The sequence below is a fragment of the Leptidea sinapis genome, chromosome 8, assembly GCF_905404315.1.
Source record: "Leptidea sinapis chromosome 8, ilLepSina1.1, whole genome shotgun sequence".
In the NCBI taxonomy this organism is placed as follows: Eukaryota; Metazoa; Arthropoda; class Insecta; order Lepidoptera; family Pieridae; genus Leptidea; species Leptidea sinapis.
This window is the reverse complement of record NC_066272.1, coordinates 15236714-15264659: the sequence shown is the minus strand read 5'-3', so window position 1 is coordinate 15264659 and position 27946 is coordinate 15236714. Positions and strand designations below refer to the sequence as shown.

At 36.2% G+C, this 27946-nt stretch overlaps 1 protein-coding gene across 1 annotated transcript; it reads right to left on the bottom strand.

The window, feature by feature from the left end:
- Positions 1–26486, bottom strand: LOC126965658 (ATP-binding cassette sub-family F member 1). The gene is made up of 18 exons (XM_050809363.1): positions 26134–26486; positions 25941–26057; positions 25403–25501; positions 25133–25252; positions 24514–24624; positions 24297–24404; positions 23125–23222; positions 19996–20179; positions 19021–19308; positions 17558–17634; positions 15497–15645; positions 13964–14047; positions 12294–12531; positions 11679–11859; positions 9924–10102; positions 3671–3904; positions 3041–3199; positions 1–714 (listed from the first exon to the last, which is right to left on the bottom strand). Exons 1-18 carry the CDS (start codon positions 26354–26356, stop codon positions 613–615), a joined length of 2751 nt encoding a protein of 916 aa, XP_050665320.1. The 5' UTR covers positions 26357–26486; the 3' UTR covers positions 1–612.
- Between the last annotated feature and the right edge of the window lie 1460 nt (positions 26487–27946).

The following is a 27946-nucleotide window of genomic DNA, read 5'->3' as shown; positions in this document are numbered from 1 at the left end:
TTTGTAACAAAATTTATTGATAAGTATACAATATAGATTCAATTACGATTACTTATAGAACACAGAACGGGCTCTTGATATAATAATTGGTTTTTTCTTGGCTCGAGTCAATTAACATTATCAATATATTCTGGTTAAACCATAATTAGGAAATTAAATTAAGATGGCGCTTTTTCAAATCTTATGTTTATAAATTTATTTTGTGCAATTTATCCCAGAAGTGAATACAGCCAAAAAGGTACCTAATTAATTTATACCAATAGCACCCATTTAATATTCTTTTTTTTTATTTTTTTTCTCTATCTAGTTAGATACGAAATTTCATATCGAAACATTACTTTTTATGCCTATTTTAATAACGCAACCGCGGAGATTGAAATAAATAATAAAAAGAGGATTAAATTCTGGAAATTAGAAATCGATTGGAAAAATAATTTAAACGCATTATTTAGTAATTAACTCGCCAAAAATTAGACTGGCTACTAAGCATAGAACATATTGTGAAGAATACATAATTCATTTTGTAATTTTCGTATGTTTTTATTACGTTTGAGCTCCCATTTTTGACGGAGAGAAAGAGAAGTGTCAACGAAGTCATTATCCAGCAATCTCTTACTGCAAGACAGCCGCGTTGGCAATGATTGAGGGGGAGTTGATGGTTTCTCCGAGACTTTCCAGCAGCTCTTTTCGATAATCGTCGAAGTCACCGTCCACCTAAAAAAAACAATAGAATAACCATATCAATCCGGATTTGTTACCGTTAAAAGAAAATGTTGTAAATAGTGACTCTTTCATTCTCTTTTATTGACAATTGTTCGGAGAGTCAACATCAGATGAGTATGCATTTTTAGAGGCTAAACACGTGTCGAATCTGTTTCAGCAAAGTTTTACTTTACCGATTAACCCGGTCGGTCGGGGGTTCAGCGTGGGCCGATTCCTCGGTGGAGACGTGTATATATATAACCTCTACCTCTACTTTTCTTATTACTAAATGGTAACCCTATATCCATAGATATTATTGGATATTATGGAGATCCGCAATATAACACTTAATTCAATAAATTATCTTATATATATTATTAGGCAAGTACCAGTTTTCCGTTTGTAGTATTAGCCAGACGCATGTTCTGTTTTTTTGATGTATAGTCGTTAAACGAGCGAGTTTAATATTGACTTATTAACCGGAATATATTCAATAAGTCGCTACTCGTTATCGCGTGGGAGTCGATAATTAAGCTATTTAATTTTTTTTTTTAATATTTTCCAAGATCATGCAAAAAATGTTTATCTCATTATCAAATAAAAATTATAACAATGAAGCTAAAATTTGGCCAAAACTATACAAAATGCACATTTCATGTTTGGCAGAAAATTATAATAAGAAAAGCTGAAATGTATACCATGAAATGAGAAAATGCAGACAATGTATAGTTTTAGTATAGTGTGATGTGGTATAATGCGGTGTAGTGTAATGTGGTGTGGCGTGGTATGGTGTAGTGTAGTGTGGTGAGGTATGGTGTAGTGTGGTGTGGCGTGGTATGGTGTAGTGTGGTGTGGCGTGGTATGGTGTAGTGTGGTGTGGCGTGGTATGTCTATTCTTGGACCCTTCCTCTTCCTAATTTATATAAATGATCTACCTAACCTTGTAGAAAAAAACACAAGGTGGTATTGTTTGCGGATGACACTTCACTTATATTCAAAGTGAAACGAAGCCAAGTTTTACATGACGAAGTAAACAATGCTCTATCTGACATCGTGTACTGGTTTAGCGCCAATAACTTATTGTTAAATAATCATAAAACCAAATATATTAAATTCACCGCGCCAAATGTCAATAATGTAGATGCGAATATTTTATTAAATGGAGAGGTGGTAAAACCAGTGGAATCTGCTATATTTCTTGGCATTACTCTTGATTCCAAATTGCAGTGGGGCCCCCATATTGAAGGATTGGCGAATAGGCTTAGTTCTGCAGCATATGCGGTTAAGAAAATCAGACGTTTAACTGACATAGATACGGCGAGATTAGTATAATTTAGTTATTTTCATAGTATTATGTCCTATGGTATATTGTTATGGGGCAGTGCGGTCGATATTAATACTATCTTTGTGCTACAGAAGAGGGCTATTCGCGCGATTTATAACCTAGGTCCTAAAGAATCATTAAGAGAAAAATTTAAAGAAATAAACATTTTGACTGTTGCTTCTCAATACATTTTTGATAATGTTTTGTATGTTCATAAGCACATTGAGGAATTTTCTAGAAACTGTGACATTCATAATGTTAACACGAGGAACAAACATAAACTTGTTATGCCTACTACTCGGTTGGGTCGAGTTAGTAAGTCTTTTGTTGGGCGATGTATATGCTTCTACAATATGATCCCAGAAAATGTACAAAACAAATGTGTTACGAAATTTAAAAGAATTGTTAAAAAACGTTTGTGTGGGAAAGGTTATTATAGCATAAACGATTTTCTTAATGACACCACGGACTGGGATTAAAACGAACACCCTAAGGCTCTTTAATTATTAATGTTTATTGTACGATATTACATTGTAATCCATATTTTATATAAAAAAAAAAAGCCCGCTGAGTTTCTTGCGCCCATTCTTCTCAGGTCTGAGGCAGTCTCTTTTGAATGTGTGGTAGATTTTGACGTTCAATAAGTGATTATAAATCCTATTTTGAATAAAAATATTTGAATTTGAATTTGAATTTGAATTTATGGTGTAGTGTAGTGTGGCGTGGTATGGTGTAGTGTTGTGTGGCGTGGTATGGTGTAGTGTAGTACGGTGTGGCGTCGTATGGTGTAGTGTAGTGTGGTGTATTGTGGTGAATAAAGTGTCGAATAAACGTACATTTATTGTGAATTCGAAAACCGAAAACACATTGATACGTGGCGACATATCGAACCGGGGGCCCGGAAAAGTGGTGAAGTATTGTATGGTGTGGTGCAGTGGAGTGTAGTGTGGTGTGATGTAGTGTGGTGTAGTGTAGCGGAGGGTTGGTGTAGAGTGGCGGGATGCGGCATGTTACCTCGTTGATGGTCTGGTCCTCGATGACGTAGAGCGCACACTCTGTCTCTCGGATGAGCCGCTCGTCGTGCGACACGATTACCACGCCGCCCTTGTACTCGTTGATGGCTTCCGCCAGCGCGTCGATACTCTCGATGTCCAGGTTGTTCGTGGGCTCGTCCTGACCACAATTACAAGGATGTTATTATGACAATAAGGGACGAAACGAGCAGGATGTTCAGCTGATACGCCCTATCCTTTACAATGCAGTGCCGCTCAGGATTCATAGAAAACTCAAAAATTTTGAGCGGCACAACAATTGCGCTCGTGTAGCTCGTGCTGCAGTGATTTTACCCCATGAGGGTACCGGCTCTACCAGAGCCGGAGAATCCCTCCCCGAGAAATTTCGCTGGGGCTGCCGGTCGTATTCTGGAGAGGGCACAGAACCGCACAAATTCGAGGACAAACGAGACAGTCCACCTTCACACGACACTCGAGGCCGGCAACGCTCCTGTGTTTCCCAGAGGAATGCCGTACGCTCGATTTTCATAAGAGGATGACAAGGCTACACTTTACTCCGATGACTATCCGGCGATAAAAAAAATTTAATACTTTAGAAGAAGACTCGGATATAAAACGTAAATACACTCACAAGAATGATAACATCGGGTGCCATGAGCGTGAGTTCTGCCAGCGCAACTCTGGCCTTCTGTCCTCCGCTGAGATCCTTCATCTTGATGGTGTGTGCGTGGCTGGCGAGCCCAAAGGTGCCGAGAGCCTTGCGTGCCTTCTCGTACTGGAGCCCGAACAGCCGCTGCAGGTACTCCGCTGGAGACTCCTCGGCCGTCAGGTGCTCACCGGAGTGCTGGTCGAAGCGGCCAATACGCTACAGCATTCAGGTTCATTGATGAATCCATTTAAATAAAACACTTTTTACACGCTTTTTATTAGCTTCACCTGTATCTATCTTTGTTTGTAACCTACTCATTTGGGCGCGATTTTGACCCACTGCCAGACCACGTTCAAACTTCGTAGATTTATCAACGAGCGATGACAATACATTAATTTGATAAAATTATTACATTTTTCAATTTACAAAATCTTCTATTGTGGATAAGACAGGCATTGATTATTTAATTAACATTTAATACAATGCTCACTAGACACCATTTTCGTTCTATAATGTAATTAGTTATAAGATTTCTATAAACTTTTTGAACCAATTAAACCTTTTAATTATTTATTTATTTATTTATTTTCATGTAATCTACAGCGTCACAATTTATATACAATATATAATATTAAGTATAAAAATAAGGCCAAAAACTGATTACAGTATATAGGTATTAAACAAAAGAAGTAACATTTTATGATGTAAACAAGCCAGAATAAGCTAACAAAATATTTACAATTACTGTAATAAGCTACTTAGAAAATAAGCTTTACAAAATAAGGTTACAGGAGTGTGTGTGCGTATATGTAAGGTTGTGTAGTGTATTTGAGGGTGTATGTCGTATGTGTGTGTTTGGATAATCATTGCAGTCGATGTATATTTCTTATTTCTTTTTTTAGCTGTACTTTGGACAAGCAAAACATATCTAAATTAAAATAAGCTTTATTGTAGGTGAGAGCCAGACGTTTCAGAACAGAGTTTTGTGTGTAATTGGTGTTAGCTTTTGGTACAGCCAGAAAGTGCGTGTGACGAGTTCTAAATGATGGGACGTTCAATGAAAAACTCGCTAATAAGGAGGGACAATCAATTTTACCATTTAGGATTGCTTGCAATAGCAGCATATCGTTTAGCTTTCTGTGTCAATTTCGTAGTGCTTACAAGCTTCTTCATAGCATGAAAAGTTTTTAAATTGCTTGAACGCTAGATACTTTAGGAATTGCTTTTGTATGGATTCAATCCTTTGTTTGTGTATGATATAGTAAGGTGACCAGATGTTACTTGCATACTCAAGTGCACTGCGAACATAACTGAAGTATAGACTTTTTATGCACTCTATGTTGCTGAAATTACTAGTTGCACGTTTGATGAATCCCAGCTATTTATATGCTTTATCGCTACGATATTAACCTGGTCGTTCATAGAAAGCTTAGTATCAATTTTGACTCCCAAGTCTCTAACGGAGCTCACTTTAGATATTGATCCGCCGTTTATCTTGTAATCGAAAAGTATTGGTTTTACTTTACGTGTCAATGTTATGTAGTGGCATTTTTTAACGTTAACGACAATCCTATTATTACTATAATATTCAGACAAAGCATTCAGGTCTGTTTGCAACTTGTCACAATCATCAATAACACGTATTTTGAGGAAGATTTTTTTGTCGTCTGCAAACATTAAATGTTGGCTGTGAGTAAAGCAACTTCCTATATCGAATAAATAGGCATTATAGAAAAGCGGGCCAAGGATAGAGCCTTGTGGCACACCTGATGGTATTGACACGAAGTCGCTTCTGGCGCTACCCGTCACAACAGCCTGCATACGATTCGTGATATATGAGGTGAATCATCTGTGCAGATTCCCACAAATTCCGAGTGCATTTAACTTCTGTAGTAATATTATGCGATCCACACGGTCAAATGCTTTTTTAAAGTCTGTGTAGATCACATCTACCTGGTACCTCTCATCCATGCACTTTAAAACGTAATCGGTGAATACCGCCAAGTTAGTCACGGTGGAACGATCCTTCATAAAACCATGTTGTTCGAAGGGGATAGACCTAGCAATTGTTGGGGTAATCCGCTTGCAGATAACCGTCTCAAATAGTTTGCTTATCCCATTGAGGATTGATATTGGCCGGTAGTTCTCAATTTTAGTTTTTGATCCACTTTTATGAATGGGAACTATTAAAGCTTCTTTCCATTTATCTGGGCAGGCGCAGAAAACGTTAAGGGACAGATTAAAGATTATGGAAAGGGGCTTAGCCAAGGAAGAAGCACATTTATGTAGAAAAATTGAGGGAATGCCATCACTACCGGCTCCCTTATTTGTATCCAATGACTTTAGCAATTTGAGAGTTTCATCTTCTCGAATAATAATATTGCATATCGTTTCGTTGTGTGTAATGTTTGTGAAACTTGGCGCATCGTTTGAATTTGCTGGTTTTACGAATACGCTTTCAAAGTATTTACTAAAGCCATTGCATACTGTTATTTCATCGGAATATGTAGATTGTCCCAACGTGAGTTTTACAGGATACCCATTGTTATTGTTTTTGAGTGATTTTATGTAGGAGTAAACGACTTTAGGATCTTTACGAATATAATCTTGCATGCGCTCTGTATAATCTGTAAAGCACTTCTTTTGAATATTTTTTTGCCTTGACCCGAGTATCACAAATTCATCATAGTCGCGAGGATTGTTAGTTTCCTTCCAATTTCTATGTTTTTTAAGCATTTCCTTCACTATGTGAATCTGAGATTTAGAGTACCATACAGGGAATTTAGATTTGGACTTAACTTTAACTGCGATGTAGTTGTCTATAGATTCTTTTAAGCAAGCGTAAAAAATATCGGTAATGTCGTTAATTGAATCCGCTGATAGAATTTCGTCCCACTTAATTGAGGACAAAGTTTCATTTATTTTAGTGTCAATCACCTTTAAAAAAATTTGGGCCTTTAGTAGGTTTACGCTGTGTATTACAAATTAGCAAGTTAGACAGATCGAATTCAAGGCATGGATGGTATTTATCTTCAGAGACAAGAGGCAAGGAGCTGTGGTTGACTTCAAAATCGATGTTACTAAACAAGAGGTCCAACGTATTTTGTTTGCAATTACAAATTGTATTCTGCTGTTTCAGGCCTGCCAAATTGCATATGTCGTGGAAATTCAGAAATGCATTTTGTAGTTCTACTGAACCTCTGCTCTGAATAGCTGGCCCGGATTCTGACCATGTAATGTTAGGCAGATTAAAATCACCAGTAAGGAGTATGTAGTCATTAGGATATAGAGAAATTATTTCAGCAAGACGAGTTGAGATGGAATTGATGCGAGCAGGTAAGAGGTTGTCTGGTGGCGCATAAATTAAGCCAATGTGGACATTGCGTCTTCCTTGAATGTGAAAAGTTTCTGCTGGTATGGTCGCCCATACAGACTCTACGCCAGGGCAAACCCAATCTTGTTGATGTAAGATTTGCAAATTCTTAGAAGCACATAATAATACTCCACCACCTAATGTCTTTTTGGAGGTTTCAGGATTTCGATCATGACGCAAGATATCGTATCTACTATCGCAAATTTCACGATCATAGATACTACTAGTTAACCAAGACTCTGTGATAAGGATTAAACTCAAATTGAGGTTTTGAATATTAAGACGTACTTCTTCAGTTTTGGTACGTAAGCCACGCACATTTTGATATAATACACTTAAAGGATTAACGCCTGTGAGTTTAGAGAATGTACCAATATATTATAATAATAAAAAATTATAGGGATATGATGATTATTTAATGAGTAATGTGCGTGGTTTTGATTTATGACTGTTCCTAAGATGGTAATGTAATGTCTGGCGGTTATGTTAAGCTTGTGCGATGATAGTTGTTGTTGAAAGTGTAGTGAAACATGTTGTGTTTTCGTGTTTGTGTTTAATGTGGATGTAGCATGAGACATTTTGTAGAAGATCACTTTAACTTGATCAGATCGTTTTCCGTTCGTATGCTTAAGGCCGGTGATTCTTCGTTCTTTCGTAAAAAAATGTTGCAGTACCTGACCCAAACAAACTTGAATGCTTCTTTTTGTGCGAAACTTTTAGTTTTTTAAGAAGCTGTTTGTTTTCTGGTGTTAGGTGCTCGTTCACGAAAAATTTTTTCTCCAGTCCACTGAACCCTATATCTTTTGTGCAAATACCCTTTTTTCTTTTTAAACCCGACAGTATTTTATCTTTATACATTCGGTCCCTCATTTTAACAACAATGGGCTTAGGCCTTCCTGCTGTGGGTCTCTGGGGCTGGATACGGTGCGCAAATTCGATGTCATCTGGCTTGAGTTCGACGCCAGCATACTCCGCTATTTTCAGCACTAGATCAGTGGGCGATTCGCTAGTCATCTGGGGCAGTCCTACGATTTCTAGATTATTAATTCTACCCTGTTGCTGTTGCCTACCGAACTGAGAGCGTAAGTCGGAAAGCTGATCCTCAGAAAAGGTGACGCGAGCTTGCAACGTGCATAAATCGCTTTTTAGCTGGTCATTTTCTGACTGTAGATGATTTTGTGCAACCTGAAGTTGGGAGAGCTCTGAAGACAAAGAAACTATTTAATTTTTTAGTTCAGTAAAGACTGTCGATTTCAATTCTTCAACAATTTCATCCTTAATTGTTTTCAACTTAGCGTCTAAGATACTTTCGAAACGACCAATTAACATAGAATTGGCGGCTGTAGTTGCCCTTGTGACGTCACATACGGATATCGTCGGATCGGCAGAGTCGGTGCGTGTCGAGCGTGCTACTTTACTCGATTTGTCTACGCGGATCGGTGTGTTACTATTGTCTCCGCCTTTCCTGGCAATTGCCACACAGTTTGGGCACTTCCATTGTGTTCTAGACGATGTCGAGTCCCCCGTAAATCGGACGCATTCGGAATGAAACATGTTATTGCATTGAGTACATTTTATACGTTTTACGGTAACACTAATGTGCTCTCTACACGCTTCACAAGTTCCAACCATATTTTTGTAACGGTTTTGATGTAGTTATTATTACCAAAGTTAAAATAATATCCAAATATAAAGTGCAAATTAAAATAAAAACTAAAAAAAAAACTTCTTGACCAACGGGTGTGATACGAACCAGGGCCCTGCGGATCTCAAGTATACTTTAGATACCTATACGCCACAGACGCGGTTAACAAACTGGCGAAATTAATAGTCTAAATGAGAATTATTTGTGATTCAAACGGGTGACGTGTACTCTTATTTGTGGTTACCCTCCGTTTGATAGACACAGATTCAATGGATAACTTCACTTAGTGAGTTAATACACTTTTGGAATTGATATTATCACAGTGTCTATAGTCGAACTTAACAATTCACATGTAATTCACACATAAAGGAACAAGTTTTATTTCAATATAAATGTGAACAGTGAAGTAATAACAGCGTTTAGAATGCACGGGAACTTATGGGTAAGCCGTCACTATAAAAATCACTTTTTATTAGTTATTTACTTGCCAGTAGTCGTTGCGAACATTAACACTTCTTTATTGTCTTCTAAACTATTGTAATATATATTCTGTACTATAATTACTCTTCTATATTATTATTACGTGGTTTCAATACGCTAACACACGCTACGTTACTTGTTACTAGTATTAAATTCTAGTTATTATTAATTGATGTTCATTTTAAATTTCAACCATTATCTTTTAAACCAAAGCGTGGTTTTTAGTTTCTTAAAATATTATGCGAAAAGTTACATTTTTATTATTATTTTAGTTAACCCGACGTTTCGAGACCTTTCCAGACCACATTTTCAGGGGGAACAAATCTAAAAAAAATCAAACGTCAATCTTAAGTCATTCAGGGGACCGCTCAAACACACACAAAAACTCTAATAAAATTCGGTTCAGATGTAGATGATGATATTTATCAAAAATGAAGTTAAAAACGATAATAATATAACAACATCGTAAAAAATAGGTATCGGATAAAAACGCAGTACTCACACACTCCCACTCTCTCTCACTCACACACAAACACACACGCACACACACTGTTGTAATATTTTATTTGTTAGTATATTAATTTATAAGTCTTTTCTGTTATTAAATGATTTCTTTTTATAATATAAAGTTTTAGAAATCTTTTGTGGCTTAATGTAAAACTTAGATCAAGATTGTAAAATTTGTTTACACGCTCTGGATTACCAATAGAATAAAAAAGAAAATAAAAATAACTTACTAATCTGTGATTCCTGAGGAGATCTCCGGTAATAGGGGTCAATTCACCCACGAGCAGCTTCAGGAAGGTGGACTTGCCCACTCCGTTGGGTCCCACGATCGCGATACGAGAGTTCAGATCTATTCCGAAGTCCACGTTAATGAACAGGGGCTTCTGGCCGGGGAAGTTGAAGTTCACGTCTGTGTACAAATAAATCAAATCAAAATCAGTTTATTCACGTAGGTCACGGAAATGACACTTATGAATGTCAAAAAAACAAATTTTTTTCTTATTGTATCTACATCTACATCGTAAAGGTCAACCCTTTAATCCTAACCTAACCAACCCATTAACCCGCTAATGAGAAGAAGTAGCAAGAAACTCATTGCCACTCTTTTATATCAAGATTTATATTTACATCGATTTACAAATCATTTCAATTACAATATAATATGTAAAATGTAAAATGATGCAACAGACACACTCAAACGTCAAATAGTCAATGTCTTACACGAGTAAGTCAAAAAAGTAAATGTAAATTAATACAAAAGTTATTGAGTACAGTAGCTGCATCATCCACATACACCATAAATAAGTAAAGGTATTCAGTAAGCATTTTATAAGCGATTATAAATAAATAAATATGTATATATCCATACATAGATATACACACAATAGTTTTTAAGAATCTGAAACCGAGTCTCCCGCAACAGGATCATCCTGCCACCACAAGCAGCGCCCGTTCACGAGCATGACGCATGAGCCAACCATCGCCTCCCTCAACCATATAGTAGGGAAGGGGACGACCCGTCCCATGTCGCCGCCACAAGCAGTGACATTTAAGCGAGCAAAAAGTAATTATTAGTATATTGCTACTTTGGAACACGTAACACACAAAATTGAATGCGGAGTTCAGAAATGCGATAGTGGTGTGACCTAATTATGAGTGTGTCGATAAATTTAAACAATGCTTCAAGTTTACTATTTTAACCTAATAATTAAATATCAAATTTTTGTTATATCTTTCTTCACACATGTCTAAACATTTTTCGCCATTTCTCGTGTTTGGCGATGAATAAAAACTCGTTATTTTTTTAACGGAACCTTACTGACTTGGGTCAGTCATTATAATATCAAAAAATAACACATAAATAGATAATTACTTTTAAATTAAATATAAAAACAATCATTTTTATATTTTGTAATATTTACTCATTTGTTTCATTCATCATTAATTGTAATTCATTTATCTGGTAGGTAATAAAAAAATAGTATGGTATGTATGTCTGACGTACTGATTAGCGGCCCTTTTCAATGACGTATCTCTAGTTACGGATTCAATGCTATCACCGTTTAATGACAAGATCTTATCTATCCACAGTTATGTCCAATATAGTTATAGTCCAATGCTCTCTGTCGATAGTTTATTGAAATGTAAGTAAGCGTAAAAGGATAGATTTGTCTACCTCTAGTTAGTTAAACTAAGGATAGATAGGTTATTGAAAAAGGCCGTAGATCAATTATCGATAGATTGTAATCCTTTCCAATAGATATCCAAGCCAACCTTTCTAAGTGTTATTTGGGACAGTTTTTTACTGTACAGTTTGTCATTGCGTGGCGTTGTATTCAAAGCGCGGTCGAAACACAACTGAACAAAAACTCTGCCTAATAGACGCATCGGTAGAGTTTTGCTTCAGACAAAATTTGAGCGTGATTGTAAGTTTAGAAGGATAACGGTTGTCTTTATAAGTAAATTGTAATGGCAACCATACGTACTATGAAGTCCCAATATGGGAGGCTGTAAGGGTGGCGGGTCTGGGAAGTTAAACTTGACGATGTACTCCTTCGGCCGCTGTAGCAACGTGACGGGCGCAGAGTTCTCATCAGTCTCTTCGCGCTGAGACTTGCTCTTGTTCTTCTCCTGTTTCCGAGTAAGAGCTTCCTTCTGCTTTTTCTCCTGTAATTACAAATCAAGTAAAAATTCATTGGAAAGGGAGATATTTGAACAAATTATAGTATTATTTTCCATTATTACCCCGCACATACACTCATACACACGCACCGTTTTCAGTTTGTTTCATTGTGCGATTGTTGTAAATTTTTTGTGATCATTTTTGTTTATTTCTATATGTGTATCCACTAAGGAACGAAGGAGACTAAACATTTTATGTCTCACGGTACCGAGCGCAATTGTAGTGCTGCTCAGGCTTTTTGAAAAAAAATTTGGCACATTGTATGGACAGGGCGTATCAATTCTCTTCAGCTGAACATCCTTCTCGTCTCGTGTCTAATTGTCATAAAAAAATGAAAATAATTTACGTAAGTAACAAAAGCCAAAAACTTATTTGTCTTCATCAAGTCCAAGGCTACTGACCAAACAAAAACACTCACCGCCTGCTTCTTCGACTGCCCGTGGGACTTTAAATCCTTCAACCGCTTCTCCTGTTTCTCATACTCTTTTATCATCTCCTTCCGCTTTTGTGCGTACATTTTCTTAAACATAGAGTAGTTTCCCTTGTAGTAGAAGAGCTTCTGTTGATCCAAGTGGATGATCTCATTACAAACGTTATCTAAGAAGGACTGGTCGTGGGACACCACTAGTAGGGTTTTTTTCCACCCTTGCAGGTAACTGAAAATTTCGTCTTGTATTAACGCATAAATTTGCACGGCATAAAGTTATACTTGAGAATAAACCGAGAATACACATTACTAAATTATTTAAACTTTCGTGAGACATTGCTAACTTATGGGAACCGATTTAAGAGAGACAAGGATTGGGATCTGCCACCTACTTGGAAACTCGTGTTGTTAAACGCATTTCGCAATAAGACCTACAGTGCCGATGATCACGTAGTGGACATTGTGAGTACATTTTGTGCACCCGTGAACATATTGATGTTACAGTGACACAGTGTCAGTGATACCGTGCTCCTCATCACCACCGGCGCCCCCCGTGCCCCCTGCACTGTCCAGCCGCGCACTACGAGCCCAAGTCCGCAGTAAGACGTAAGACGACTACACTCACCCTGATGAAGGACCTCCGAATGGTACGAAACAAGTCGGTACCCACACCGATAAATCGTGAGTAAAGCCGTATTAACAAAAAAATATACAAAATGTTTACAAATTGACATTGCACTTATGATTGGTTTATTCGGACGTATAACTTTTCCCCCGTTTATTTGCAAGGGCTGCTTGACATCCGAAAAACTTCAGAATTATCATTGTATTGACAGTGTTGTGAGCGATATAGTCAACATTTTGCACATCCTTTGTTTTATTCTCAGGTATAACTTTATACCAAGTTTATTTGTAGGGCCGGTAGTATTCATACAAGTAGTTGTGAATTAAAAAAACAAGATGGCGGATTTCAAAATGGCCGCCATGTATATAAATAATTTTTTACATAGTACAAAAGTATTTAAATAGTATTACGTGTCATATCTTGTATGATAGTACGGAATGTTTTATGTGGCCTTCCGGCTCCCCTTATATTTATTAACCACAGGGCTGACAATAATAACATAACCAATTGCAACAACACTTAGTAAAGGGGGCTTTGACATGGGGAGAAGAACTGATAACTCCCACTGGCCATCATGTAAATCATATAGAAACTTATACTATTAATATAATATTTATACCAGTGGGAGGCTCCTTAGCACAGGGCGCTGCGGCCGGTTAGATTATGGGTACCACAACGGCGCCTATTTCTGCCGTGAAGCAATAATGTGTAAGCATTATTGTGTTTCGGTCTAAAGGGCGCCGTAGCTAGTGAAATTACTCGGCAAATGAGACTTAACATCTTATGTCTCATGGTGACGAGCGCAATTGTAATGCCACTCAGAATTATGAGTTTTTCAAGAATCCTGAACGGACCTGCATTTTAATGGCAGGGCAGCAATTACCATCAGCTAAACGTCATGGTTGTCTCGTGCCTTATTTTCATAAGAAAAAAAAACCAGACAAGGACCATGCATCATTATCCTATATATAATATACTATAGTATAGTAAGCATTCTTTGTCAATCAATATAATACAAAACAACGATATTACTTACTTGTCTAACCAAATAACGGCGTTGAGATCCAAATGATTTGTAGGTTCATCGAGTAGCAGTAATGTGGGTTCTATATAGAGAGCTCTGAAACAAGTCATATTATATTAGTTTCAAAAGAAATAAATCGTTGGAACAATCTGGGGTGTAAACAATACATGCTTTAAGTCACAAATAAGAAAGAAAAAATAAAACAATAAACAATAGTCACAAATAATAAAAATCATTTATTCAATTAAGTCAAAACTCACTTATGAATGTCCAAAACTGTACCACCACATCGGAATAACTGAGCTTTAATTAGAAGAAGTGGCAAGAGACTCGTTGCCACTCTTTTTAATCTTTTTTATATTTACAGTTTCAATATTTTATATTATACTAGCTGACCCGACAGACGTTGTTCTGTACATAATAACAAAATACTGTTTATAGGAATTTGCCAAAAATATTTTAAAACATCAAGAATTCTTTCGTAAAAAATGTTCCCTGCAATAATGAAATTGTTTCACAGCAGACCTGTCAAACCATGCGTCAATAAATTTTCTCACAGAAAATATGTCCATCAAAACAAATACTGGAAAAAAAAATATTTGGGTCCCAAATCGAAAAAAAAACTATCCTGTCTCTCAAGTTGGACTAAACTGTAACAGACTTAAATGGGGATTACATGATGTTAAGTGAGGCGTCAAAATTACTCAAACATTGTGACTAAAAGAGTAACGAGTGCGTTACATATTGTATCGTTGTAAAAAAGTAAAGGTATTAAGCAAGCAATTATATATATTAGCACCTACAAGACAGAACCGACCAGGCACCACAAGCAGCGCCCGTTCATGATCACGACGAATGGACCAGCCATCGTTTCCCTCGCACACATCTTAGATAACGTAAACACCCGCCCCATGACGCCGCCACGAGCAGTGTTTTTTTAAAGAGCATGACAAGCCCTGCCCCGGCAAATCAACTAAAAAAACCTAACAGATATGTGATATATTTGCTCACTAAATAGCTACATTCTCAATAAAACTTATCCTTGCTATTTTTTCGGCCAATTATTAAAACATTTGATATAAAAAAGTACATAATATTTTGTTTATAACTCACTCGCTAACTTACTTGTAACTTATTCTAGATAGTAGGCTTCATAAGATACATAATAGCTTTAAGGGTAAATGTACACACTTTTATAATAAAGTCCGAGCCACAGTTCAGGTATTATCTATAAATAAATTTAAATGATTTATTAAAAAATGCCTCTGTCGTAAATCCTACTGCTCCTCAGCTGAATATCTAAGTGATGTAACAGCCTGAGACTAGATTAAGATTATTTTATAGCAATAACAATGAAAGTACAATATTGTATATTTTATTAGAAAGAGCATAAAAAAGGATGCTGGGAGAGTTTCCTGCGCCGCTTCTTCTCTCTCAGAGCGCCATTTGTTTCCGAAGCAGTGGTAGTGTTAGAAGCGACATCAAAAAGAATTCTAAAGGAGTCAATTTTGTGAAAGAAAATATAATATTGAAGCCAAGTAATACCTGGCTAAGGAAACTCTCATTCGCCATCCACCAGAGAAATTCTTTGTAGCTCTATTTTGCATCTCCCGACTAAATCCCAAACCGGCAAGGATCCTGCGGGCACGAGGCTCGGCAGAATCGGCACCAATCGCCTTCAGCTCCGAGTACACCTAAAGCATCGATAAATATATGATGAAATGAGTTATAGTAAAACTGTTATGAACAAATTGCAAGGCTGTTAAGTCTTACTAGCTGATGTTAGGTCAAACTAGCTTATACGTCTAGATAGAGCACTGACCTATATAAATACCACTGGACAGGCTGTTCCATGTTTGAAAGCAATTTTTTGTGCCTATTTGAAGCGCCACTCGCGACCGTCCACAGAACTAATTTTGACGTATAATACAAATGGCTTTTTTTATGAAAATAAGGGACGAGACGAGCAGGACGTCCAGCTGATGGTAATTGATACGCCCTGTCCATTACAATGCAGTGCCGCTCAGGATTCTTGAAAAACCCCAAAAATTCTGAGCGGCACTACAACTGCGCTTGTCACATTGAGACATAAGATGTTAAGTCTCATTTGCTCAGTAATTTCACTAGCTACGGCGCCCTTCAGACCGAAACACAGTAATGCTTAAACATTACTGCTTCACGGTAGAAATAGGCGCCGTTGTGGTACCCATAATCTAGCCGGCATCCTGTGCAAAGGAGCCTCCCACTGGTAATGGCTGCTAAGGAACGTACAATACTCTGAAGTATTTTTACATATCGTTCGTTTTCCGTGTTATTCTACGTAAAAAAGTACACAATATCTTTTTGTAAATAGTTTCCCCCTATCTATGTTGTAATAATTAGTTTTAGTACTGCAGACTCTCGCTACATGGCCAACAGCACCAAAATGGCGAATATCAAACAGGCACAAGTCAGTGAGATAGAGCTTCTTGTTGCTAGACAACCGATGAAAACTGGCCAGGTTTACGTAAAACTTTGGTGTGCGTGACAAGCTACGTTTTACACTCACGATTTGTATGTCACTTTGTGTTAGTGTGCGTGAATTGCTCAAAATAGAGGTTAACTGTCAATGTTTTTTTCGACGTTTTCACAGCTGTCACAGTCTATCCAGACATATTAATGATCTAAGACTTCAGTCTTGGGTCTTTATCATTAAATGCGAGGATTTTTTGGGTTTCAAATGCCCATTTGACAGTTGTTACAATAAAATAATATAGATGAAATATATATAATACGTAACCATATATATAAACAATATTTTTTAAATATTTATTTTGCAGAACTGGAAATTGCAAGTATTTTAAATTTGTAAAAATAATTTATTTGTTGACTAAAACAACATAAACGTGACGACCATATTGACCGTTGTGCGTGACGTCACATTATAATAAACATTTACTGTGTTATTACAAAAAAGTTAAACATGTGTTGAAAACTTGTTCAGTTTATCGACGTTTAATGTTACACTAACAATAAATCGATACACAATATCGACACACACTGACCAATATATAATAATAACACAACAAATATTAAGCTTAATCGCTTAGTTACTAAATGACCTATGAATAAAATGCGCCTTTTATATTTACCGGTAAGGATTATTCTCCAATGATATCTAACAGCCTAGGTAGTAACTAGAAGTGTACGATATGTACACGTACTCGTAAGTGCACGAACATGATTCTTGGACTTAGTGTATAATTTTATGACTTGAAATGTGTATCTTGTGGCGATCAGAGAGCCAATATCCGGACAGGTTAAATAAATAGAAAATGATAAACTCCACTTTAGACGTCGTTATTGTTACGTCACTGTCTAACAAAACACGTGTCTAAGCCATGTTTAAATTATTTTTTAGTAATAACACCGCTGTTGTTTACATTTTCTTAGTTGGTACAGACTGGAAGAGTATTTTGTTCTTTGTGATAATGTGACGTGAACATGTTTACGTCAAGGTCGTTAAGGTCGAGATTCCTTTGCGCCGCTTCGCTTCGATAAAAAATTTCAATAAGCCGCAAAAACATATTATATAAGTATAGAAATTTAAAAGAAAGCTTTGGTTACCTCATTCAAACGGTCTTGCTTCGTTAGATCACCCTTCTCAATGACTAACTCCAACTCCTTGCACTCTTGCAGTAACTCTAAAAAAAAAACATACAATGTTTGCATGATACCAGTGTATACATAGGTATAAATAAATAAGAAAGTTGTATCAATTTAAAATAGTATTTCCAATTTTAAATAATTCATCTGTCTATTCCCGCTAATCTCCCCTTACCTCTCCCCATGGAGCCCCCGGTTCGATCTTCGACCGCCACGTACCTACCAATGTGTTTTCGGTTTTCGGATTCATTTGTACGTTTATTCGATGCTTTATAAGGTCAGCAACTCTCTTGTGATTCCTCTGTTACAAGAGAGTGCGGGCTGAGGTGATCACTTACCATCGGGTGACTCTTCCTTAAAAAAAAATAGCGGAAATTCACTGACGGTATTATATAAGGTGAATAAATTGAGACCCATATAGTAAACATTTTTTTTATGAAAATATGGGACGAGACGAGCAGGACGTTCAGCTAATGGTAATTGATACGCCCTGCCCAAATGCATTACAATTAATGCATTGCCGCTCAGGATTCTTGAAAAACCCAAAAATTCTGAGTGGCACTAAAATTGCGCTTGTCACCTTGAGACATAAGACGTTATGTCTCATTTGCCCAGTAATTTCCCTAGCTACGGCGCCCTTCAGACCGAAACATAGTAATATTTACACATTACTGTTTCACGATAGAATTAGGCGCCGTTGTGGTATCTATAATCTAGCCGGCATCCTGTGCAAAGGAGCCTCCCACTGGTAACAATGTTCGGTTCTGAATGAGCCGCAACTATCTATTCTCTTTCTTGTAGTTTTGTTATGGCAAATTATAGTGCAGACGATTCCTGTAAAAAAAATAGAGAGATACCATAGACAACAGACGCATTGTCATCTGAGTGGCTAATCTAAGGCCAGTTGTCTCTTGCACTGCTTAATAACAAAATTGTCATTGGTCGCTTGCACAGTTTGCACGCAAATCGCAGAACATAATATATACGCATATTATAATAGTTAATTAGATACTTCATCAGTGGTCAACGACCTAATCGCCTCGCATTAATATCTCGGTGTAACGCCACGCATAAATCCTTTTCCTACACACGCCGAGAGGAAGTAACACGCACCTTAGCACCAGGAGTTCCTAGAGGATTAGCCCCCAACTGCAGACCATCTCATCTTGGAATCTCAGGTATGTCTGATTTGCAATTTTAATAATATATGTTTTCCTACGCACGCGCTAATACAGGTTCAATGGTCGAATTTCCAACTAAAAGAAAGAAAAAAAAATAACAGTCCGCTGATAAGACTGATTTTAGTTCGTACTCAGCTCAGGTAAGGTGGTCTTGCAATACAATGATAAATTCACACAATAAAGCGACGTCTTTACGCAAGGCAAAGTGATCTAGCCGTTCAGAGCTGATAAAATAATCATTACCTTTCCTTTTAACATCTGAATCAAGCAATGTGTCTACAGCACTCATATCGCTCGCGGTAACTTCTTGCTCACACAGCAGTATGTCAATATGGGGCGGCAATGGAAAGGCTCTCTGGGCGAGATGCCTCAGCAGAGTTGTTTTCCCATGGCCGTTGGGCCCCACGAGACCGTACCTGCGCCCGTTGGCTATCAACAGATTTGCGTTCAGGAACAGATCTTGGCCTTTGGCACTTATTGAGAAATTCTCTACTTTGATGTCCACTGCATTCTCTAAGGCAGCCATCTGACCTGAAATATAAAAAAGCAATTAATTTGTAGTGTGTATTACCTTTATACACTTATGTACATACTCATCTCGCTAACAATTATATAAGCGCTTGAATAATATAATAAATGAGATTATAATCGCAGTCAGACTAATCATTTAATACCCGAACCTCCAACATCGCAAATTCATATTATCCATCCATCTTAAAAGAACTGAAGATTAAAAGAAAGACTATCGTCGACTGTGCAATTACTAATCTCTACGAAATCTCCAGAAATGAAGGATCGATGGAGCGGTTGATAGTGCAGGGCCAGGTGACGAATCTCATCAAAGCAGCGACCCAGACACCTGTGGTGGAGTGCTCCCGCAATGCTACAAACCGTCAAAGTGGAGGAGCATTGCGTGGGAGGCAGTGAGGCGTAAAACTAAAGAGCCCAACGACGACTAATGTTGCATCATCTTAGCAACCATGACCACTCTGACAAGAGTGACCGATTGAGAAGAAGAATTCTAAAGGAATCAATTTTAAGAAAATAAATGCCTTTTATGCCTTTTTAAAGCATGCAATTTGAAACATCTATTCTATTCTAACTACTGCGGCTTCTGGGGAAGGTATACCACAAGAAAGCCAATGTCACGATAAAGTAGACCTCGGTGGTCTTGTGGCTAACAGTGTTTGCTTTCTAATTCTAAAATTTGAAACTTACCAGCAGATTTCTGTGCTTGGCTGACAGTGAAATTGGCATCCAGGTCACTGTGACCCTGGCCACCTTTCTTTGTTAACAGTTCTACTTGCTTCTCATACTCTTGTTGCTTCTTCAATTTCTTTTTCTCTTTGTGACTCAATTTTTTCTCCGGTTCAACTTTAGAATCAATCTTGTCCGACACTGACTGGAACATAATGTTTAAATAAAAAATAATAACTAAAAAACAACCGACTTCAAAAAAAAGTATTCCAAAACATTATAATATGCACTTAAAAGTAAAAAAGTAATTGCGTATTCTCCTACAGCATTAATAAGCAATTTATTTTTAGAGGACTGAAAAATGATAATGAATAATATTAGACTACTTAAAAGTCAATCAAATAACTACGACAATATAATGTAGGTCCAATTATTGTTATTTTCGGTGTCAGACTAAAATGGGACAACACGGGAAGCAACAGCTTCAAATAAAAAAAGAATCATCAAAATCGGTTCACCCAGTCTGAGTACATAAAAAAGAATAACGTCGAATAGAGAACCTCCTCCTTTTTTGAAGTCGGTTAAGTCAGAAATCGAACCCGCACCTCTTGGGTTACCTCGAGGGGCGAAGTGAGGGATAATCACTTTAAAAATAACAAACTGTTTAGACATTGACGGACACAAATGACATGGGGAGGTAGTTAAATATGAAATGAAATATATCTTTATTGCACGTCACAAAATATTTAAATATAGCACAAATTAAGAAGGCGGCTTAAGAGCGATTTATTCCAGGCAACCTGTCAAATAATTTTAGTTGATAAGAGAACAGTAGGTGGTGTTATCGATACACATATAATTTAAACATACACATACAGTACCGTATAGTAAATAATACCAAGAAAAGAACTAATGAATTTAAAACAGTGATAAATAATAATTAAATAGCATTGTTTTGAAACATTGGAGAGTTTCATCCTTTCTGATTTCAGTGGGAAGAGAATTCCAAGTGGAAGTTTTAGGAACAGCGGGACTACCATGAACTCTTATTGCGATTCAATTGACAACCTAAAATGAACTGCTTTGCTATTTCGTACCACGACATGATTAGAGCTATCTAATTTAGGTTGACGTCAAATCAACTGATTCAATCGCAATGATGTCAATTTAATGTCAAAAACGATGTCAATTGAATCGCAAACTGATTTAGTTCGTTCGTTCATTCGTACCATGAGGTAATATTTCAACCTAAACTGGATAGCTTATGTGTCAAAGTGAGCGATTCGAAAAAAGTTGCTACCTCCTAGAGGAAAGTGAATCGTGTCGTTAATAAATTTTAAAAAATAGTGAAAACATACAGAAAAGGAAATTTTTATTGATGAAAGATAAGATGAGAATACTTTATTGGACTTTTTTGTAAAACAAAATACTGGAAATAAATACCAAAAATGAAAATACTAGACGAGGCAATAAGAGCCCGGGCTATAGCCTGTTTGCAAGAACGAATAAAAAAAATGTACTCTGTGCTCCTGTCAAATCAAACATCAATGGAGGTGCGTTCATAACTCGTTATTTTTACGTAAACACTTAAGCAAACATTTAATTTGTAATTTAAAGAACTATATTTACTTATAATACTATTATTTAATAAGTACAAAAAAGGGCTTAATGGTTTATAATTTGATATAAAGCGCAATTTTAATTTTATTTTTTTGTACTTTCTACGCAAAAAGAAACGCTAAAATAATATCATTTTCTGTTTCGAAACGCAACGCATATGGTTCGAATAAGAGAGACAAACTTATGCAACGACTGTAGAGCCTCATCTCTTTCGCACACCGCGAACCACAGACAAATTTATTTCGTTCATTCTTCATAAGCGATCCAAACGCCATTCAGTAAAAGGCACTTCATGGATCGAATTTTAGTGATTCAGTTTAGTTACTTAAACTGAACTGCATCGGAATCGCATCGCTTATTAAAAGTTGATGGTGTATAAAGCAAAAGATTAAGGCATACCCAGACCGAAGATTTAGTTGGTGATAAGTTAATGCTGAAAATTTTTCCTTGAGATATATAGGAGTTTTAGGATCAAATAGGACACGATAGAGAAGTATAAGTATATGGGAATTGCTACGCCGCTTGCGATAGGGAGCCATTTGAGCATTTTGCAATATTCAGACAATATGCCTTTATGTCTTAAAACATTATATAATTTATAATTACGTGGTGTGAAAGTATTACTTTCTGTTACTATACAGAACTGTATTTGACGACTCCCTAGTCTGGGTAGCGAAAGGTGCCACTGGGAAAGGCGGCAAATTAAAATAATCTGAGTGTTGCAAAACGAAAACCAAAAAAATGATAATCTATTTATTTAAAACATAAAACATTTTTAATATTATATACTATGGTCCCTAGAAGATGTTGTTAGGTTAGCTTATTACGTTAGAACTTAAGACAAAAAGACCCTTAAGTAGGGACTTAATAACTTAACTGGCTTTACATAGATCTCACAACTTTTTATGGTAGAAGAAATGAGTTGCGAGACTTGGTTTTTTTACAAGTTATGTTTATTTATGGCATTATCAATTCTCTACAATTATTATTTCAATGATAAGACTGTTCAAGTAATCCGTAGTTGATGTATACTCATTTTAAACTACCACAAAGGTTGTTTTTCAGCAAACATTCTAGTTGCAACACTGTTATATATAAAATGGTATATACTACATTATACTAATCGCTCGTGCCGAATCACTCATACACTATGTTCGACACGCGAATTTCTTCGCCTTTCCAATTCCAAATAACTTGGCGTGCCTTAGGCGCCGCATTAAACGGATGATCATGACAATTTTAACATGATACATTATGTAAATACATATATATTTTAGCAAATCACTGACATTTTAATATTAATAACATTAATTTCATATAACAATAAGATACTTTGTAACAGCATTCCATTTTTAATTACGTCCCTAGACACAAAAAGATGAAGAAAAAACAATTTATAATAAATTAATATGTGAGAAATCTTCACACCATTATTATTGAGGAACCTTCTTTTAAGTATATTATGATTATTTGTGAAGTGAATTTGATGTTTGGATTTATCTTTATGACTGTAATTATTTAATTACTTACCTTCTCTTCTTCGTTCTCATCTTCAGGTTCAGATTTAATTTCAAATTTCTTAAGCTCCTCTTCAATATTATTTATATCGTTTTTCTTCCTATTTTTTACTAAAACAAATAACCATTTCAATTTAAATTCTAAATATCATCATCAGCAGGAAGACATCCACTACTGGACAAAGGTCTCCCCAAAAATGACCATGAGGATTGGTCCTCCGCTGCCTTCATCAAACCTATTCCAGCGATCTTGACCAGATTGTCGGTTCATTCTGAACAAATGACATTTCAAATATCCTACATTGCTAATGTTACGTACAAATTGAAGCACATTCCACTAACGGCCATTAGGTCAAAATGTGAAACTCTATCTCTTTGACATGTAATATTATTCTAGAACTGCACATTTTCCGAGGAACTTCTTGCCTCAAACAGCCACTTTGTGGAATTAATTACTGGTCGCATTTTTCCCAAACCGATACCACTCAAGGACCTTCAAGCACTTCAAGGCCGGCAACACATCTCTTGACCCCTGGATTTTAGTATTACCAACATGGGAAGCACCTCTGCACAGGATGTCGGCTAGATAAAGCAGTAATGTATAAGCATTACTGTGATTCGATCTGAGGGGCGTCGTAGCTAGTGAAATTACTGGGCAAATGAGACTTAACATCATGTCTCAAGGTGACGAGCGCATTTGTGACACTGCATTATAATGGGCAGGCCATATCAATTATCATCATCTGAACGCCCTGCTCGTCCCGTCCCTTATTGACATAAAAAAAAACCAAGGCCTCTGCCTCACCACTTCCTATCATGTGAGTCTCTTGTCGATCATATAAGATAGTGCCCTCAACAAATGTGACAAAATTGACCCAGAAACTTAGTCTTGTTAAAAGAGCTGGCAACACTCCTGTGATTCCTCTGGTTATACAAGAGTTTAGGTGGCAATGATCAGTTCACTTACCAGTTCAGGTGCCTGTACACTTGTTTGACCTCTTGTTTATTTAAAAATATATAAAGTTAGCAAAGTATGGTTATAGTTTGTAAAGTGGCTTTGGTCCAGTTCAGTGCAATACTGTATCACTGCGACCAATGCGATTTATTGTGATAGGCACTGTAAACTATGGCTCATTGCTTCTACAATAATTGCATCTACAACATATTAAATAATTTCAGACTTACATTTATTTTTGACAATCGGCTTAAACTCATCTTCCTCTGTTTCTGCTTTCAATTCTAAAACTTTTTCTTCATCATCATCATCTGGCCAATCCTCTTTTTTATTTTTACCTAGAAAATTAATAATAATTGATCAGCTAAAGAGAGCTTCAATGCATTTTTAATACATATATCTACTAAACCGTAATATTAAATCAAGTAATTGATAAATGTATAATACCTTTTTTGCTTTTTGTTTTAGCTGGTGGATTGCTGGAGACATTACTAACAACAGATTTGGAATCATGATCTGACTCATTTGATGATTCTTCAGGTTTCTTCTTTATGTTATCTAAAAAAAAAAAAAAATCAATAACAATATGATCAGGATCAAAATTCTTTTTTCTAGAATGTATAAACTAGTTAAAGTTATCTAGAATAGTTCTTCTTGGTTTATTAGCTTGCATAGTAATAGTTTAAGCTATTGTCAAACAGACAGTGAACCGAGTATAGTATGAATCTAGTCACATAGAAAAGTGTAAGCAAACCTAATATGTGGCGAACCAAAAGGTGTGCCACAGCTTTCGGTTTTTATACCTCCAGCTACATTCTCTTGCAACACCAGAAGAATCACAGGAGCGTTTCAGGCCTCTACGGAAGGTGAACACACTATTTGAATGTCCACATACCATGTACCATGTCCTTTAGTCAAGGAAACACTGCACAAGGAAGTTCATTGTGGTATGTTGTGGTAGTTACCTGTAGTAATACTACAATATGCCCCTTTACCTATTTAATAAAGCTGAACAAATATTATTTATTCTAAAATATTACTATATAAGACTTAGTCTTAACAATACCTTTTTTATTATTTGTTTTGGGTACTGCTGTACTCGAAACATCACTAACAACTGATTTGGAGTCATCATCATAATCAGATTCTTCGGATTCAGCAACTGAAGCTTTTTTCTTATTTTTATCTGTACAAAGAGAAGAAACTGAATCAAACAACTACTTTTGTTCTGGGTTTTGGAAATAATAATCTATATTTATATAACAGTGTTCCTCATAATATGCATGCTTTATTTAAATATGCCAAATTATAGTATTATAATATCAAATACACATACTCTTTTTCTTTGACACTGGTTGCACAATTTCATCTTCAGATGGTGGTTTTAATTCAACGTCGCTGCCTTCATCGGACCAATCATTTTTCTTACCTTTACCTGAAGAAAGAAACATGCATAGGGGATGTAAATACTATGTTATAAGAGGCGAGACTGCCTAAGTAAAAATTGAAATTTAGTTTAGTATGAAACATGCAGTGATTTGACAAATGTTTGAAATAGTAGTAATTACAATTTGGTGATTAGCTACAAATTATAATCTTGCTAAGCTTGAACGCAAACAGTTGCTTAAGACATAGTGGATTTCGGCTATCCCCATTGTTTACAAGAGGATAGTCATCTGTCAATCTAACAATGACTGAATGTTTCATACAATCTAGTGAATCCCTTTTTTCTTGGAGAATTTCACTAGGCTGGAATTATAATTCACAAATCATCTTACTTAATATAATGCCTATTTAAGTTTAGACAGTTTTACAAAACGTACAATTAATATCTATATATTAACTAATAATAAAAATATTTCAATATACAGTACCTTGTTTCTTCTTGGTTTGTTTCTTTTTTGTAGCAGAACTTAATGTGTCACCAATTAATTTACTAGCATCGTTATCATCATCTGATATGTCATCAGCACCTTTCTTTTTATTTTTTCCTTTAAAATTACAAGAATTACAATTAAAAACATATTCAAATCTAAAAGTTTGATGACAACATTGATATTTCGTCACCTTTTTTCTGACTTTTTTTGGGTGCCGGTTTCAGTTCTTCTTCGTCGGAAATCTGGCTATCCTTTAATACTATTTCATCGTCATCAATATCATCTTCAATGCGTTTTCCTTTCTTTTTACCCTTTGCTTTGCTTTTACAGGTTACCTCTTCATTCAACTTAGGTTTCTCTTCCAATTCATCATCGAAATCAACATTTTTTTTGTTACCTTTCTTTTTAGACATTTTATGAAACTCGCGTGAAAGTGCTTTAGAAACTACGATTTAAAAATTAAAAGAATTAGGTATTTAAAAAATAATCTCTAACTGTATACGTCACAGTAACTTAACTGCAAACCTAGGGCCCCCCCCCTATATATTATTATACTCTTTGAAACATATGGTAAAGAACAAAGAGGATGAACATTCAACATCCTAAATATTACGTATTAGAGGACCACAGAACACTAGTACTCTAACGAGGATGGGACTGCCAAAGTAAAAATATAGTATGAAACATGCAATGAGTTTTGAGTTTATGTTTGAATTAGTTTATAACAACACTGTGGCGACGAAGTATAATACCGTGCCACTAAATAAATTAAAAAAAAAAAAAAAGAAGTATAATACCGCTAAGTTTTAAAGCGAACAGAACAGAAAAGCCTTAGAATAATATCTCTGTATATTCTAAGACAGTTACGGCTATCTCCATTTTTCAATGACGTTCTATACATATGGACATATCATTGGCAGTCTGATAACGGGACGGCAAAAGTGTGCTTAAAGACAATATAAGCACACTTTTCTCCTCAGTCGTATGTCAACTGTGTGTCAATCAACAAGCCTAAATGTGCTATAAAAAGTGCTTCAATAACACACTAACGACTCAAAAAAAAGATGGTGTGACTTATCAACGGTAAGGTTATTTTATTTATATAAGATTGATATGCAAAAAGCGGAAGTAATTTCATAAAACGAATATTTTTTCATTAAATATGGTACAATATTATTGACAAGCCCCAGACAAGACCCGCTTGTCAGAATGGGACAGATGAAAGGACAGAGTCAGAAATGAAAAGAATAGAGTCGCTGTTTTTACCCTACTTCAAAAAAGGAGGAGGTTCTCAATTTGTCGGTATTTTTTATGTTTGTTACCTTAGAACTTTCGACTGGGAGAACCGAAGTATGAGCGCAACAGATTTACGAATAACTCAATATCACTCCTGCTGATATCGATAATTCATTTTTATTGGAAAGGATACACTTCAAATATAGTTTGATGACAGTTTCATATTTTTTTATAAGTAATCTTTAGATTTTAGTATTAAAATAGTAATTTACGTAGTTGAATATTACGATGATCAATGCAACTCCTTAACGACTTACGGCCGTTCCCAATATTCAGTCTATCTCTAACTTGTGATAAAAATCGTAACTATCTACTAGTTTTCTGTCCCAATAAAGTTATCGACGGTAACTCACCTTATCCGTACACGCTGTCTATCAATGGGATGACGTATAGCTTACCAGCGATAGAAGTTTGTATTTTTTTTTTATATAAGAGGGGGCAAACGGGCAAGTGGCTCACGGGATGGGGAGAGGTGAGGCAACCGCCCATGGACATCCGCAACAACAGGTGTCAAGAAATGCGTTGGCGGCCTTTATGGTGGGATTATTGGGTATGCATTTTTCTTGAAGGTCCCTAAGTCATATCTGTTCGGGAAAACCGCAGCCGGTAATTGATTCCACAAAGTGGTTGTGCGAGGAAATAAATTTCTATCGAAACGCGCGGTTGTGGAATGCCAGACGTTTACGTGGTGCGGGTGTTACTTTGCA

What these genes read in the sequence shown, in the direction of transcription:
- LOC126965658 (XM_050809363.1), bottom strand. Translation starts at nt 26,356, where the DNA reads ATGTCTAAAAAGAAAGGTAACAAAAAAAATGTTGATTTCGATGATGAA. An exon ending in CAAAAAAAGTCAGAAAAAAG is followed by an intron (nt 26,058 to 26,133) that starts GTGACGAAATAT and finishes GTAATTTTAAAG; the next exon opens with GAAAAAATAAAAAGAAAGGT. An exon ending in CAAAACAAATAATAAAAAAG is followed by an intron (nt 24,625 to 25,132) that starts GTATTGTTAAGA and finishes TTTTTTTTTTAG; the next exon opens with ATAACATAAAGAAGAAACCT.